The 17,824-nt window shown below is 40.7% G+C and overlaps 1 protein-coding gene across 1 annotated transcript in view; it reads left to right on the top strand.

Moving 5' to 3' along the window:
* Positions 1 to 17,824, top strand: part of LOC120637459 (nephrin) — a 537,044-nt gene that overhangs the window by 507,162 nt on the left and 12,058 nt on the right. The window contains exon 15 of the mRNA XM_039909312.1: positions 8,972 to 9,169. Within this exon, the coding sequence (XP_039765246.1) occupies positions 8,972 to 9,169 (198 nt within the window). The remainder of the gene's footprint in view (positions 1 to 8,971; positions 9,170 to 17,824) is intronic.

The following is a 17,824-nucleotide window of genomic DNA, read 5'->3' as shown; positions in this document are numbered from 1 at the left end:
CGATGGTCAACTATTGCAAATTGTCATGAGAGTATATTTTGAAAGCTCTGAATAGTGTTTTTAAATTAAATTAGATCGTAAAGTTTCTATTACAACAAATTAAGTTTCACGTTCTTTGTATAGTTTGTAATCTCATCACGCCAATATTTTAGCATGATATATTCACCTTTTTTTGTTTTGATCAGGGGACTAAAGCTGGTGATTTTAATAAAAACAGTATTAAAAAGAGAAAAATATTTTTTGCATATGTTCTCTACTAACAGGAGCAATCGGCCAGCGAAATTTTCAAATTAATAGGAATTCCAGCATCAATGTTTCCAGCTGCACTGTTTTTCAGTCAGTCAGTCGGCCAATTATTCTTGATGTGTGACGTGAAATGTACGACTCTCAAATACTAATACAAGCCGAACCCGCGGCTTCGTGTGATTTTCTGTGCTGTGAATAAAAAGTAGTTTATTTTTAATTTTATTTACATTTTATGTTATGGTGTTGTTAAAAATAGCATGCTTAATGGAGAAAACATAATTTTAACTTTACGTGTCGCGTCGCACGCAGGAAAAGTTATAAAGGCCAAATATATGTTTATTTTCGTTCAAAATATGATGGCTAATGTTCACTGACAAAATAGACCGATATCATGGTACATTGGGCAGTACATCAATACATAGAGTAATGACATCGATATCAATTTAGGCCAGAGACACCCTCGGCGCGGCTAAACGGCTAAACGAGATCAAACGACTGATATTAAAAACCTTTTCGTGAGCCCGTCCATCCTCTCAGGCGGGAAATTAAAGGCTCGGGCGAGCGGCCCAGCGATAGTTTCCCAACGACTGGCTGATCGACCGTGATCCACAAGGTTTTGTAAAATATCAAACAAAAGTTAACAAAAATTTGTGTCTCCAATCTAGCATGTTGACGTCCATCGTAAAACAAACACCTTTTTTACATTTTGAATACTAATTTCACGAATGCCAACGCGGAACGTGTAAGGTAAAGGTTATGCTTGGCCCTTACCAGCTAAATCCTACGCTGGCAGTATGGCGAAACCGATCGCGCCTGCGCCAGGTTCTCGAAGCACACCCACTTCGGGCACTGCGCCACACCCCATGGTGTGCTGCAAAAACGGCAGCTAGCCGTATGCAGGACAGGCCAACCCGTTTCCCCCATCTGCAAGTCCTTTAACACCATTAAAAGAAAGCAAGATGGAGGAGAATCACTTTCTTTCCTATAGCCTTCAGTTGGTTAATATTAATATTCTTGTCACAACACAGCCATCGCTTTCTCATTCTTCATCTACTCACTACTCTGCATGCTCTCTTCATATCGTCGATACAATATCTTCAAGGACTGGCCACACTACGCAAACTTCTACACTCCATTCTTGAGCTTGAATGGTTTTTTCTTAGACAATCAACTGGGACAGCTGCTTGATGGTACCTAATTGACGTCCGTTTTGTTCTCATCTTTATATTATTAATAGCATATGAATGTCCCACTGATTATCATAAATTCTTCTCTCTCATGAAGCTCATACGCAACGCGCTACAGTAGGGTCAGTGGGCTTAACTAATGTATTTCAAACTTTGCGATAATATCCCTAACATCTAATAATATAATTTGCCAATGTTTATTCTAGATGTTAGGGACAATAACCGGAACTGGTAGTTCAACTTTAAGTTCAGAGCCCAGAGAAAAGTTAAGAGGCTTAATTTAAACCATGAAGGTCATATACACATCAACCATGGATCAACATGGCTCAACCAATGCAATCAAATGATTAGCGTTGTCACAGACCCCCGACACGCGCTTTTATATAGTCGGGGCGCGGCTGAATTATCAAGTCGCGGCACGGCCGGTGTCCGGCGTGAATATAATACTGAGTTTAATAATTTCTTGTGATTGACACGGGCCCCAGGGAATCGCCGTGAACTGTGGAATACATTTAAACGAAACTAAAGGATAACTCAAGAGAACTATACAACGTTATTAAGTTTATTTATTTTATTTTATTTATTATTTGGAAATCAAACAGTTATACAATTTACATAGTTACAAAATTAGATAAAATAATTCCAATAAGCCAGTTAAGTTTCTACAAATTTGTAGTTAGAAATGCACCAAGACATTTCTCGATCTGATAGTGAAATCATATCAACGCATTTTCCAAGATCTGAATCACACACAATCCTGACAGCTGAAATGTAAATACATCATTAATTCGGTCATCCTTTTTTAGCCGTTTATGATAAACGGGACGTCAATTGATTATTGATTAAAAGTGTCCTAGTGCACCTAGGTTAAATGAAAACTGCATCTATGATATCCACCGTGTTGGTGGATATCATTGATGCAATAAATACTCATACACCCCAAAGACATAACCTTCCTTCTCTTCGTAAAAACTAGATTGTCAAGTCAAGTGTTCGTAGAGTGATTTGATTCGACAAGCGCCGCGTGGCACGAGGTGGAATCGCTTGCCCAGTGTGCCCATTTCAGCCCAAATTTTAGTTCAATTTGTACGAGCAAGGGAGGAGGTCACACTTATAAAACTGCGCGACCCACTGACCCTCGTAAGTTGAAGCCATAAATATTTAGCCGAAGCCGTTAGACCCTCCACACGTGCCCGGACTCGCGATGGCTGCAGGACACTTCTGCTGTTGGGCTGACCGGGATGAGGGTACACAAACGTTATTACGAGTCTGGATACGATCTGGACTCTGGATTGCTTCGAATTGCTTATTGGCTTTGTTGGTGTTTTTTTTTGTTTATGTACTTCGTGATCACAGGTTTGGTTTTGAAAGTTTTGTCTGAAGTCTTCAGCCGGGGCTATTGTTTGCGGTATAACCAGTAAGTGCCGTTGTAAAACCCTTATCATTTAAAGTAACCCCATTAAAGTACCAACGAATTACAAATCTCGTGATTTTGAAACCTACACCTACACCAGCTAGTTCAATAAAGACAAATAGCAGTGTTCTTGTACTTCTAGCACATGATGCAGGCATATCTCACTTTTTTTTCAATCGTTTGTTTCTTGTGTCTTTTATTTCACTAAGACTTCGTTTTCAGATCATTGCTAGTTTTTCTTTGATCAGGATGTATGTATCAGATTTCTCCAGTGACGCCAAAGTAAACCACATTAATAAAATATTTGCGTACCGAGGAAATAATGTACATGAACGTCTACAAGTTGGAAGACAGATAACATATCGCATAGCGTTCAGGCGCGTTCACATGTCACACTTCAGGAAATGACTGGCGCTTAGTGAATCTGTACCGGCTGTGATAGTTGAGCTAATGGTGCTGCAGTCCGACGTGAGGAGGGGAATGAACTACATTGTTAATCGACATTTATTAAAAGCAACGCTTTGTGCAGTTCAGTAATCGCTTTTTTAATAATATGATCCCGTAGATAGCTTTCGAATGTGCTAATATAAGCACGTACGTTTATACTTAGTTTATCAAGCTATTATACAATTGATAATTTGAAAAATAAATAGTTTCGTCACTATACTTTAATTTCAATGATTCATTGCCTAATCGTATTAACATCCGGTGAAAATAGTTAAAATCTCGTTGATCGAGTGGTTATCATTTTTGTCTTTGGATCTCGAGGGCCTGGGTTCGATAACTTAATCGGGAATGATGATGATGATGACGAGTATATTCTGTAGCAGTCTGGAGCAGAAAGTGTCTTTTTCAAGCTCTTGCTCACAAGTCCAAAATAATCTTTAAAACTAAGCCGCATTGGAACGGTGTGAAGATTCTAAGCTTTCCCTTCATCAGATCAGGGATAAATCTATTCAACATGTTATACCTAAGCCCGGCGTGGCAGCGTCGCATAAATAGAGAAAAGATGAAGAGAACAGCAAACGATTTAAGCTCATCAAAGCTACTCTTCCACTGCGCGGTGCCGCCTGGCAGCAGTGCAGCAATTTATTGTTTAATCAGTAGCACTGGTTAGTGCCATCTCAAATGCGCAGACACAATATGAAAGCTTTTTTTTATTTAATTTGCTCTGTAAGTTAGCTCCTGACTGCCATATAGCCTCCCACCAGAGTAGACCAGAGAAAGGACCAGAGTAGCTTTTTGTAATGGCACAGCTAGATCTGCTCATCCAGCACTACCTCCTACTCGTACATTACTACTCGTAATGTTTTAATTTCATTAAATCGGTAACAGACTTAACTGCAATCACACCTTGTTTGACAACTGGTACAGACTCTGTCAATGACCTCGACCTTGTGACCTTGTGACCTTGTGACTCGCATTTCTAAGCTTTTGAGTCTTGCATTGACCAATCAATCTCTCTTCGCCAATAAATCTGCCAGAAATGCGTGACGTGGCAAAGCTATTTCATAAATGGCTTTGACTTTGACTTTGAAAGTTGTAAGTCGGTCACAGCAGCCGCAGCCGAAACTTACCTCCCAGCGGCCGCTGCGGGCGCGTAATGGCGCTCGTCCAATGAATACGTAACGCGCGCGCGAGTGCCCTGATTAATGCGCGCCGCGATTAATATTTATAATCGTTTCATGCAAACTGCCGCCCAAGTGATTTACGAGCCGAGCGCGACCAGCTCGCGACACCAGCTACACCCGCCGACACCGGCCCGCTGACCGGCGACAGCTGCTGCTGGGGGAATCTCTGAAACAACTAGTATTTACATCAATCGGTTAAAACGTCGTCGCATTAATACGCGCTATTGAAGTAAAACTTTTAATATTATTTATTGATGAAAGAGTAAAATGTTCCTGGGACTCCGCCATTTCATTTAATATTCACTATTTCATTTTATATTCTATTTAAAATTCATTAAGCGGCGGCCGACTGGCGCAGTGGGCAGCGAACCTGCTTTCTGAGCCGTGGCCGTGGGTTCGATTCCCACAACTGGAAAATGTTTGTGTGATGAACATGAATGTTTTTCAGTGTCTGGGTGTTTATCTGTATATTATAAGTAATTATGTGTATTATATTTATAGAAATATTCATCAGTCATCTTAGTACCCATAATACAAGTTACGCTTAGTTTGGGGCTATGTGGCGATGTGTGTAATGTCGTAGTATATTTATTTATTTATTATTTATTATTAAAATTAATATCAATTTCACATTTTATAAATATTTTCACTGGTTAAATAGAATAATTGAGATTAGAAAATTGAAGGTTAGATAGCACATGTCAATATAACCTTGTCATTGAATATTGCAATCATCAGAAAATTTATTAATAATTTATTTACTACAAAAGTAATAAATAAACAAGTATATTTAAAGATTTTCAAAAAACTTTGCAATTTAAGATATTTTTTTAAAACTGTTGTATTTTTATTCACTTTGTTATTCACAATTGATCCGTTTAAAAAAATTGGAAATAAATAATCCTAATTGGTATTTGCCACTAGCTGGCGTATAAGTCAAGAAGCGTGGAGTATATGACATATACTTACGACCAATCCAAATTATTATTTTTAAATAGAGGGAACTACACAGACGTCTAACATAAGCGTCTACTTCCGTCAGAAAAAAAATCTAATTTACTGTCTAGCGACGTGAGTGTCGCACGTAGTCTGGCCAAGCAAACTTTGTCGCGCCAAATCTCTTTGAGGCACGTCAGATATTCGTATCGCCAAAATATACCATGAGATGACGAACTACTAGGCTAGATAATTCGCAACAACGCGAACAAAAGTTTCTATTCGGTGGGTCGCCGCGCGAAAATGACCATTGACAACTGATCGTTTTCGCAGACAAACCAGCAAATTTTCCAGCCCCGGGGGAACAATTTTGTCTGTTTATGATTGTGCTCGTGAATTTTACAATCTTGTATAAATAGAGGCATATTTGAGGCAAGCGTTTCAACCATAAACCTACCTCATATAAAAAACCAGAAGTTTTAATATAATTCCATGAATAAACTAAAAGAGGGAGGTTTTTTACCTATCGAAATTAATGTTTTCTCGAAAATAAATATGTTTTCGTATAAACCTGTAATTATTAAGATAAGTCTTAGTCGTTTTGACCTCTCTAGTGAGAAAAAAGTGAAGTAGTCAACCTAACGCTATTAATATTTAATCACGTACGCATAAATGTAAAATATTCGAACCCGTATCTTTCAGCCACCGTTTAACCAACTCAGCGTTGGTACGGAAAACCGCCGACGCTGAAATTCCGATATACGACGTTCCAGTTCTAATCTACCTTTGAAATAGTTAAGTGGGTACATACATTGATATATAAGATCACGACTGAATAGTTAAGACTTGGCAGCAAGTTAGCGGGAACTTTGCTTCAGTTTCAGCATATTAGTTGTAGTTAATAGGCTAACGTTGTTTGGATCGCTATTATGCCTTTAATTTGTAGCCTTAAAGCCATTTGAGACATTAAAATCTCATTGCGATAGCCCGATTTAACTACAACACCACGCTACTCTACCGCTTTCGGCTACGAACCGTAAATGTATAATAGCAATAATAAAACTGTAACTGGAAGATTTCTGTACATTTAATATATTTTGAAAATTTTGACCGGGGGATGCTTTATAATCGATACAGAGTCCAAAACAGATTTTTATTTAATTTCTGTCTGTCTGTGTGTCTGTCTATCTGTCTGTCTGTCCGGGCATCACGTGAAAACTACTGAACGGATTCAAATAATTTTTTTTATAGCGGCAGCTGATATTTTGAGTCAACATATAGGCTACATTTTATCCCGATAAACAATAAGCTTCTCCCGGGAAATGAGATGAAAATTTTTATCAATTTTACTTCATAGCTGTGCGCTATTATACTTTATTTTAATTTAAAGTTTGCTCAGCTTTTTTTCTTTTGCGGAACCCAACCGGGGTACCTTACGTGGTAGTCAAATCCGACTGGTAGCACATCTTTGTTTGAATATATCCAGATATATTCAAACAAAGATGTGCCTTATTATATGATGGTGATGATGATGGTGATGAGGGCGGTGCCGTGGGCTGATTTCCTTTATACAATGTCGAGTAGGCCAGTAAGTATGTAGAAAAGAAATAGTACACAATATTAGGTGAGAAGTATTTACTACCAAATATAAACAGGATGTATTACGATTATATTATATTTGGAATCTAACCGATAATAAAAAGTTAAGTTACAATATTACTTATTTTTACTTAATTATACCTACTCATTTGTATTTATATGATTATAGAATTGCTTTCAATACGGTGACTCTCTGAACGTTAGCGAATTTGTTTGTAAGAAAGTTGCGAAGTTGTAAAAACTTGCTTCCCTCGCTTTTATCTAAAAAGCGAACTAACCGATAGACAGTTCGTGCCGATAAAAGTTCCCCTCGCACAAGTTCAGGGCATTAAGATTTCCCGAATTAGCTTTTTACTTTTTATATCACCCTTGTTCTTACTTGCTCTAGAAACTTCGCCACGCGGCGGGAAGACGGTAGGTACACCTGACTAGCGACGTAGACGGCTTTCTTTGCAAGACATTTGTATTTTGATTATTTTAGACATTTAACTGCTCAACAAATAGAAACAAGGTAGAGCATTTTTTTAAATTGATTTTATACTTAGGATCTCGACAAATGGCAATAAAATCCTTAGTTTAAATTAAATAGAGTCCAATTTTTATATAAACAGCACTTATTTTATGTAAGATTTAGGTTCCTTTTAGGCAAATCCGCTCGAGGCACATGGCTAGCTAAGATAAATTCTAAGATCTCATGGGATCGGTCTTTATTATTTATATATATTCTATATTATAGAATAGAAATTAAAAGAAAGTTCAGGAACGCACTTAGCCTCATAGCCAGTGCAGAATGAAAGTGACAGTGGCAGAATAGGAGTTCGCTCTGAAAGTTACTGAGGCCGGCTGAACACGGCCATAGACACTTCGCGTCAGCCGTATTGTAGGGCAGTTGGCTCACACGACAGGCGAATTTATTAACCTGCTTAATATACCTATTCAGCTCGTTGTGCCTGATGAACTGCCAGCAAAGTAGTGTTGCCTTTAAAGGTCTCGTGATCGATTCTCAAAATTGTTGATACTTGATATATTTTATTGATTGGATTTCATTACGGGTATGGGTAAAACCTGTGTCACCTTGGACACTTCACTCATTGTATTACTCAATTTGATATACAAGATTGCATAGGAGGTGGAACTGACGCACCTAGCGGCTCTGCATAATTAATGATTAAGCGGCCGGCAGCCCTCCGTAGCAGGGCCCCGTGCGAACTGTCATAGGCTGCATAGTGTACAAATTATGTGCAACCCCTCCATTACAAGTATTCCTCTTTCGGGTCTGGAGAAATAAATTGCTTTGTAAAGCAAATATTCTTCAGAACTGTTAAGGGAATAAATTTCATTTCATCGGGATGAGCGATATGCCTAAATTAGCAGCTACCACTTCAGTCACATTACGCACGGCACTACATCGTTATGTAATTGAAATACCTCGCGTCCGTGTGTCCGCCCCCGCATCCCGCACCCCATATCCGCGTTCCCCCGCCGTTCCAAACCGGGAACTAATCTGCAACACCGGATCCTTGACTTAGACTATCCCAAATATTTAATTGTTAAAATATTTCGCGTTAGCAATGTTATTTCTGGATTTTCCATATTATGCTAGCACTTTAAGACAGCCACTCCTAACGGTATACAAAGATTATACTATGTAGCATCAAATGAACGCTGGAAGGATGTGTGGAAAACATACGCTTATGTGCTTACTTTATAGTTCGCACTTCGCAGTGTTTTACAATCTTTTTGTAGCAGCTGGTAATGAACAGAGCAACACTTCGCAGAACAAGCGACGAGCACGCCTACACAGTGCCTCCCGGTGTCGTTCAACCTGAGACGCGGAACTTAAGACTCATGTACCCGTAACTCAACCGCAACCACGCCCCCCAGCGCAGCACAGCTATGCTGCTGGGCGGCATCGTGCGCTCGGGCAGGTCCTCCAACTAACAGTCGTGTTTCCGCAGCGTCGGAGGGCGCGCTGGGCGCGGGCGCGGCGGGCGTGGCGGGCGCGGCGGCGGCGGCCGCGGCGGCGCTGGCACTGGCGCTGGCGGCGTGGCGGGCCGCGCGACGGCGCCGCAAACCGCGGAAGCCGCCAGCGCCGCCACCCGAAAAGGCCGCCGAGCACGACGACGCCGAGCCCGACCTCATACCCAACAACTACTGTGAGTTTCTCGTTGTAACCCTTTCTATCATATCTATATTGTCGCCGGCTATGCTTAACTCATGCGAGATTTCTGTACATTGTATACCATTTCATTTGTACCTTCATTTGCAGCCTATACCGGAAAAATATACAATCATAACCAACCATCCACACTTCTTCCAATTGCTTTTCGCCACCTTAGATCGACAGAAATCTTGAATTGATGGGAAAAAATGTGACCTACTTCCTCCAGCTGATTATATTTTTACTTCAAATGTATAAAACAAACAACAAAAGCCGAAAGCACTGAAAAAATGTTACCCACGTTAAGCCGACGTAATCTCAAAGATGGAAAACGTTCCACTCGCCGACCTTAGACCTCAAGCCTCAGGTGAACAGTCAGATTATAATAAACCCACTTCCTCACAAAAACGGAGATACAATCTCGAGCGATGGGCATTATGTCACCCGCGGCGAGCGCCCCGCACCCCGCGCCCCCTCTGCCCGCCCGTCACACAAACTGTCCCGCTACAAGCTGCTAAATCGTAAAATGACAACTTTCCCGAATACAAGTTCCGTTTCAGTCGTAAGGAAGTCGCGGTAAACTGTCCCAGCGGCCGTAAACTTGCCTTGTTTAGATGCGTTGCACCAGTGGCTTTCCATCATTAAGTTTATCGACGGATGATCGGACGAACGAGTGATCAAGCGACTCCTTTGATTGCATCTGTCGACCTCGTGGGGTCTACAGTGGCTTCCGATGCGAAGGCATCACGAAAATTTTTTAAATAACAAATATAAACTTCTATGTTAAAACATATCCATAGGTTAAACTCACTCTGGAAAAAAAACTATAATTACCTATCCCATAACAGTGAGCACACATCAAAGCTAGGCTGGATTTTTCTTACATACATGATCCAGCTCAAATCATTAAACTCTAAGAACCTAGACAATCCATACCCAAACGTTTTGTAGTTTTGTAGTATTTATTTAATTAAATGTTAAGAGTTGGAAGACAAACTTTCAAACGCACCTACTTACTATTTCTGAGTTTATAGAGATTATTCCCAAAACTTCGTTCGTAGATTTTAATGAATCTATTAACGAAGTACCACGCGTTTATCTTAACTTGGAATGTCAAAATGATAAAAGTCAGTTTTAATAATTTTTTTGATAGTTTTCCATAAACGGCGGCGTCTGCTTAAATGACTTTAAGCTCCGTTTTCAAGTGAAGCTCCTTATTTCACGAAGCATCACAAGTCAAACTGAAGACATCAGTTTCGCCTACCAAAAAGTAATGCCGTATTCCGTATGGAAATGTGCTGATATCCGGCTAGCATAATGCGGCGCATACGTCGCCGTGCGAGCAACTGTCGCTTTTGCGGCCACGTGCCAGAGTCCACAATGGCGCGGCGCGGCGGGGCACGTACCCGCGCGGCGACAATGCGGGCCGGCTCCATGCATGCGTAATGGCCCCTAATGCCGGCGGCTTATATTCTAACAGGGACTCAATTATTCAGCGGTCGCGCCGCCGCGCCCCTAATAAGTACAGTTTATTACTTCACCCACTACTCACTTGCGAGTGCATTTTGCCAAAACTCGCTAAACTCGGCTAAAATTGAGCGTCGGACTTCCTAGCGCGATCGCTTTCGGCTGCCGCGGTTCGCGTCGCTCAGAGGGAAGTTCTATTTATGAATGCAGCGTTTGGGTGGTTTTGTGCATGCGCCCGGCCATTCTGCCGCCCTAGCTACAGGAAACGCCGCGACGTCGAAACGTAGATACATGGACTCTAACCGATTTCACAAATACAAGAGGAGATTTTCAATGCAAACCTTATGTATTTCGGTACCACCTTGTACTAACATATATAAGAGTTCAATTGAAATTCACCTGCCATAGTTTTTAAAAGTAGTATTTACAGGAGCGAATAAAAGATTTGTGTTACAGAATATGACGTGCAGGCTAAAATTATAAGTGAGCGAATGTATAGTAGGGACTTAAAATCTTGAAAGACGCTACTGTGAGTTACCAAGCAAACCACATTAGTATTTAAGTTCTTCCCTGACCAGAGGCACGGGGACTGCGAAATTACCATTGTTTGGGAAACTTTATTTATCGACTCGGATTTTGCTTTGTTAATTTTTCGCAAACAATTAAGTACCTACTGCTTTTTATAACAGTATCTCAGTAGCAGGAAGCATTTAAATTTATATTCGTTCGATTTATCAAATCCCGTTTTAAATAAGATAATTAATCTACCTTTGCGCACATTTCGTATTGATTTTAGAGTAGATATTCATACATCATTATTTATCGGGTCGTATGATTGAAATAACCCTGGTGTATAAGTACCTATATGTTATGTATTTCAAAAGGTTCGCACGCTCATACATAACAACACTATAATTTTGAGGCATTACCTATCAGTAAGCAACATTGAGGTCAAGTTAGTAGGTTTTTCAAATCCAATTATTACTCAAATTTAAAATATTGCTTTCTTCGATACATAAACGTCTCGAGTAAAAAGATAAATGGAAGTAGCACAATTGACACCCTTATAATGTTTATATAACGCCACGACGGGCTCGTGGTAATAGTATTTTCCGCATTTAAGTTTTAATCCCGCGGGTGTTGTTGGGAGAGAGTTATCGAAAATGCAGCAACTTTCTTAATCGGTCACTCGCGCCTCGTCCGCCCCGATCCACTAAACTACCAACAACTCCCGGTGCCTGCTTTATATACATGGAAATATAAACTTAAGTCAGGCAGGTGAAATACTATTTAAAATGAATGATAACAGGTGGCACAATCAACACTCGTGAAACCCCAACATCAATAAGTTGCATTGGCTTATAACCCCTGTGCAGTAAAGACGACTTGTGAGAAATGGACCCTGACATATTTGATTAGGTGATTGTATGGGACGCTGTGGACTGGAAAGCATGTGCAGTGGATGGGATCTGATGACCGATGTCTAGTTGGATACATTTTCAGCAAGGAGCAACAGAACGAACTATTGAAGCAATTTAACCTGCAACCAAAAATAACAAAATGGTACGACTAAAATAGAGAAAAGCAGCAAAAATAGCACCGGTTCCAATTCGCTCAATATAACAAACTACTAGTAAGTTTAAAAAGTTTTATTGAAAAGTAATAAACAAAAGCACAGTAAAAGTTCAAAATCAAAGGGTTTATAAAATGTAAATAGGACAGTGAGCAGGATGTGCAAGTGCAGAGTTCGTGCAAAGTGGAAAAGTTAAATTGATTAGCGCCGCTACGGGACGCCACGCTCCTCGCCACGCTCCTCGCCACCCCTCGCCACTCCTCGCCACTCAGCATCACTCCCCGCCGTTCCACGACACAAGCTGATGTAGCCAACAGCTAAAGAGTTTATGGACTGAAAGTCATCTCTATTCGTTCCTAGAATAAGTTTTGCTCTTAAAGAGGAATAGGAATGTAAATAAGTCGCGTTTCAAATGCTGAGTATTGGCACTGCGGGCTGCATCTTTAGGTAATTGTGTGCACATTTGAAAAAAGGATTTCATATCGCACCGAAGAGCTCCTGACAGCCTACAACTAATCCACACATTATAAAGAAAAATAAATAAAGATAAATAAGCGGAGCAGTTTAAATTGTTAATAATTCATGATCTTTTAAAACAATGCGGAAACAGAGAGCATGTCGAACTACCCAAAGTTTTGGCTCTTAATCGCTACAACCGCAGCGGCTTCGCGCGAGGCGGGACAGCAAATAATTAATGAGCCGTGCGGGTGCGGGGCGCTAATGTGCCCAAGTTTATTCAAATTGCGGCCATTAATAAGCGCAACGCAAGTCTCATCGCACTCGTGCGTCGCGTCGCCACGCGCCGTTCGCCGGTCGCTGCGCAAAGGCCGGGGCGCGGCATCGTTTCGCTCCTAGTCCCGGCGTACCATTCATACACACATACATACCACGTGTATAGAATGCAAGTGCAAGTGAACGAAAAGGCTTATAGGAGGTTTCGAACAACTACGATTACACTTTGCATTATTTTCTCGTAGAAAGGGTCGAACAAATATCTTCACTGGCCAAATTTTATCAATCCTTCTTTGCAACAAATCCTTACTATAAATGTAAAGCGTGTTTCTTTATTTGTATGTCAGTTAGTTCTTCCTTTACGCCATTTGAAAGGGCGCAGAGTAAAATAGGCTTTTTAGTCTAGAAAACAAACGGTCCCCACGGGATTTGTAAAAGCCGTATATAAACGCGGACGAGTAACAGCTAGTTATTAATAAATTAAGTGCAGACAAAATTCTCATGCAATTTTTGATCAAACGAGTCGGATATTGACGTATTTTAACTTTAACTAATATCGCCCGCGCCATGTTCACGGTCCGCGGCGCGATTATTTATTGGCGGCGCGACCGGCAACCCTCGCCGCACGCTCCATTTGCCGGCTAACTGATGTCCCTGGCTCCTCCCTCCTTTTAATACTTTACCTGATGATGTTATACGAGCCTGTAACCCTGTCATCTCAGCCATTGGATTTGCACAATCGGTTCAAAGGTAATTGGAAAAGCTTTGCAATCTTCGCCTAGAATTCAGACGAAAGTTGCAGTATTTATTATGTCGATTTCTTGTAATGCTTTTGCTCGAAATATTATGTAGATGATCCTATGCTAGATCCCTCTTAATCTTATGAACAGAGCCCTTTTCACTTGGAAACTCTATTATATTCACCAAGTAGTGAAGGTTTCCCAGCAATATTTCATCAAGAAAATATTATACAGATAACTTTAATTTCAAGTTGTTGCAAGTGTGGCTTGCTGATATCAATAGGACCTTTATATGTTGCAATCTGGATGTGTGGCTTACCATTCGGTGATACAATGAATACATTCTTCTTAGAAAGAACCCGATAAGAAACTACAGCTGGTCTTAATATCTAATGACGATACTGATAAGGGTGAACTAGTGAAAATTATATGAAATTTATTAAAATGTGGATGGACACCTAGGTGGGCAGTATCGGGCTGTCGGATAGCGTTAGTGCCTTCGCGATGGTGTCCGCCGCCAGCCTGCAGTCAGCGGGCCAGCCGCGCGGCGTGTATTCAATCGCGAGTCGCTGAATATTCACGACACCATCAATATTCATGGCCCCTGCGCCCCGCACCCGGGTTGCCATGTAACAATATTTTTCAATGATATCCGATCAGCTCCGGACCACGCGCGCGAGCTCCCTTTCTCAACCAAAGCTCTACGAACTGATCCAATTTACTTTCTCATTTATCTTTCATCTTTCTATATTCTTATATTTAATCTATATTGGGGTTGACTACAATTCTATAATGCTTTATTGTTTTATTTTTTAATTTGTATTTAATTGAATCCGCGGGACACGTTCACGTATAAGCTTTAGGCGCGTTAGACCTGCGATAACCGCTAATGTTTAGTGATTCTGATTCTACTGATGATACAACGAGTTGGATAGGAATTCCCAATGCGTTGGCGTTCTCTAAACAAAAACGCAACCGAATCTTAAGTGATCAGGCATGATCAATCAAATAATTAGGCAAAGGATGTACCCTCAATACCTACTCTTAATCGATATGTGACGACATCATATATCATATAATGGCCACTATTAAACTGGAAACTCTTCCTTTATGGTTGGGCGCGGCACTAACTTTTGGTGAACGTTGCCGAGACGAAAGACTTATCGTGTTCCGGTACGGTAGCGTAGACGTGCCACGGCCGATCGTTTTGTTATCAATCGTGTCTTCGAGCCATGGCATAAAGTATCCGTTTCTATACAGCGTGTAAATAAAAACCGAAATATTACTTCACATGCTTTAGAGGTACGTTATTTACTGTCTTCAAGACACGAAACGCTAATAGTTTTCGAGTAAACCACTGCCATAGTTATTATGTAAGAAATCAGATACCTATAGCCCACATCGCAAGCAAAATTAAAATCAAGGCGTAGGTACTATTCGCGTTACGGTCTTTTATCTATTTATATATAAAAGGCAAAGGTGACTGACTGACTGACTGACTGACTGACTGACTGACTGACTGACTGACTGACTGACTGACTGACTGACTGACTGACTGACTGACTGACTGACTGATCTATCAACAAACAACTCTAACCACTCAGGATCAGGCTGAAATTTTGCACACAGATAGTTATTACAACGTAGGCATCCGCTAAGAAAGGATTTTTGAAAATTCCAACCCTAGGAAAGGGCTAAAGGGGGGGTGAAATTTGTATAAATTATTTATGTTTTCGATTAAAAATAAAGAAAAATTCCAACTCCAATGGCATCAAATAGGGGATGAAAATTTATATGAAGGCCTCAGATTTTTAAGTAATTTACGTTCATATTTTACTATTAGCAGCTATTTTTTTAAACCTTTGTAGTCAAAATTAACCAAATCAAAAATTGAAATTATTGTCAGCGAAGCCGCGGGCAAAAGCAAGTCTTTAATAGAGTTGTTATAAGTAATCACTTAGAATATTTTCAATAAGTTTGTATAGAAAAATAAATATAATAAAATAAATACGCTTCTTTTGGTTTAGTATTTTTACAGGGTGATTCTTTGTGAAATATTCATATGCCTTCTTCGACAGTTGGTATTTCGTAATCCGGTTATACGTTGTATACATCGGCTACTTTGATGGTGGGGTCACTACAAACATTCAGCCTTGACATTTCTAAAGTGCGTTTAGAGTAGGCCTTGTTAATGAATTTTGAATGTTCGGGTTAGTGACCCAGTGCCGAAACAAAGCCACACCATCCGCAGTGTAATGGCCCACTGCATAATAAATACATAGCCGTATAACCCTCACAGCTAGCATCGTTTCCACGCGCGTGCCGCAGCGCATCGAAGCTTATTAAAATTACTTCCAACGGTCTCTTATTGCGTGTCGAAGTCAGTATAGGTATAATCGATGGTGAGCAACTTGGAGGCTTGAAAGATAATTGACCATCCGTCGACTACAGCGCCTATCATAATAACGAACAGGTAATAATCGTTAAACTTAGAATTAGAATCGTATTCCTAAATCAATGATTACAACCACTTCTTTAGTAAATGCTTCACCACGCTCTAATTTATATTAATTGTCGAAAATAAGAAGCTAGGAAGACTTCGGTTAATGCGACAAAAGGCTAGATCGAAGAAGACAGTTTAGAGTTTAAACTGGAGGTAAAGTTTTATCGCTGGCCGCTTCAGAGCGCCAAACAAGAGAACAAAACAAATATAAAAGCAATTTGCAAATAAAATCAAGTGCTAATAACAGAAGTTGGCGGAAGTTGGCGATCGATGGAGCGGCGCGGCGGCGGCAGGAGATGCTCATTAGCGTTTAATTATCGCGTATCGTTAGCGCCCTCGCCCACCTCGCCCCGCGCCCCGCCAGCACTCGCCCAGCTAGCGAGCACTCGCAAAGAACAGCCAGCACCCTCCGTCTCGGAATGAACTTGCCATTTGACCTCAGTCATCAAGGGTGGAACACGCCTTCAACGAAGTATGCTAATACCTACTTGATCTAAAAGCTTATCAGCTTATATTTACTCGAAAAATATGGAAAGGGCGATCCAGACCCAACTTTGTGTCAAAAGCGTGACTAAAAACTGATTATGATGCGATGCAAATAGGTTTTAATAAGCAAAAATTTGCTTGCCAATAATTATTTAACCTTGATAAGTTAATCCGATATTATTGTACGAGTCAAATTTATTATGTTTGTTTCATCGACTCCGATTTCGGAAAATATAACCACTGTTTTCAAATACCACAATGCTTGGGATAGGATTCTCCTTTATTTTCCTGCGATATTTGGAGAAACCTCGTCAGAAAAATTGGAGCAAGAAAATATAATCAAAGATAAAAAGACGCAAAGAACAAGCGGTTCCACAAAGCGAAGGAGTTGATGGGACGCACCTGCCCTCCGTTCCCTCAGTTCCGGCTCCGCGCCCGCCGTGTGCCGCCGCGCCGCGCCGCGCCTGGCGTGCCGCACGCGAGGCATTCACTTACCCGGCCGACTATCGTGCCGCTGACGAGCGGGATATGACGCGCGCGGGACAAGAGATTGACAAATGATGGCTGCCTGCGCTCGCGGTTTGGTTAACTGTTCAATGCAAATACACTTTCCCAACTTTGTTGCGGAATGGCGCAAAGTTTATCTGTTTTTTGCTATATTGAAAAAGAAACGTCGTATAATACACGGTGGGCATATCATAGGAATGGACAATGTCTGAACCTGTCGGGTAGATGTCTTCGGCCGCAGCTTTTAACCGGTCTCCTGCCGACAGCGCGATGTTGAGATATAACAGAAAAAGCCTATGGATTCCTAAATACCATATTCTCCCCAGATTTATATACTTATAATTTACACTGCAAAATGTACAAAAGTATAATATACAGTTAACGTGGAAGTGACCTCTGATTAATAATCTATTTTCGCGATTTTTATAATCACCATGTTACTGACATTACATGACTTGTCAAATTATTTGGTTATCTTCCCAGTTAACCTGGGTATATTCGTTCATAAATGACCTCTCAGACGAATATAGTCCTGGAGTCTGTGAGTAAAATGTAATGCCATTAAGCGAGAAAGGACTGGCCGCCCGACTGTCGCAGAACATCGCGCAACAAATGATCCCGACTGCATCCCGGAAACGATCG

Source organism: Pararge aegeria, chromosome 3, assembly GCF_905163445.1.
Source record: "Pararge aegeria chromosome 3, ilParAegt1.1, whole genome shotgun sequence".
NCBI classification, from domain to species: domain Eukaryota; kingdom Metazoa; phylum Arthropoda; class Insecta; order Lepidoptera; family Nymphalidae; genus Pararge; species Pararge aegeria.
The sequence above is the reverse complement of the archived record's forward strand: the minus strand, read 5'-3'. Positions and strand labels throughout refer to the sequence as shown.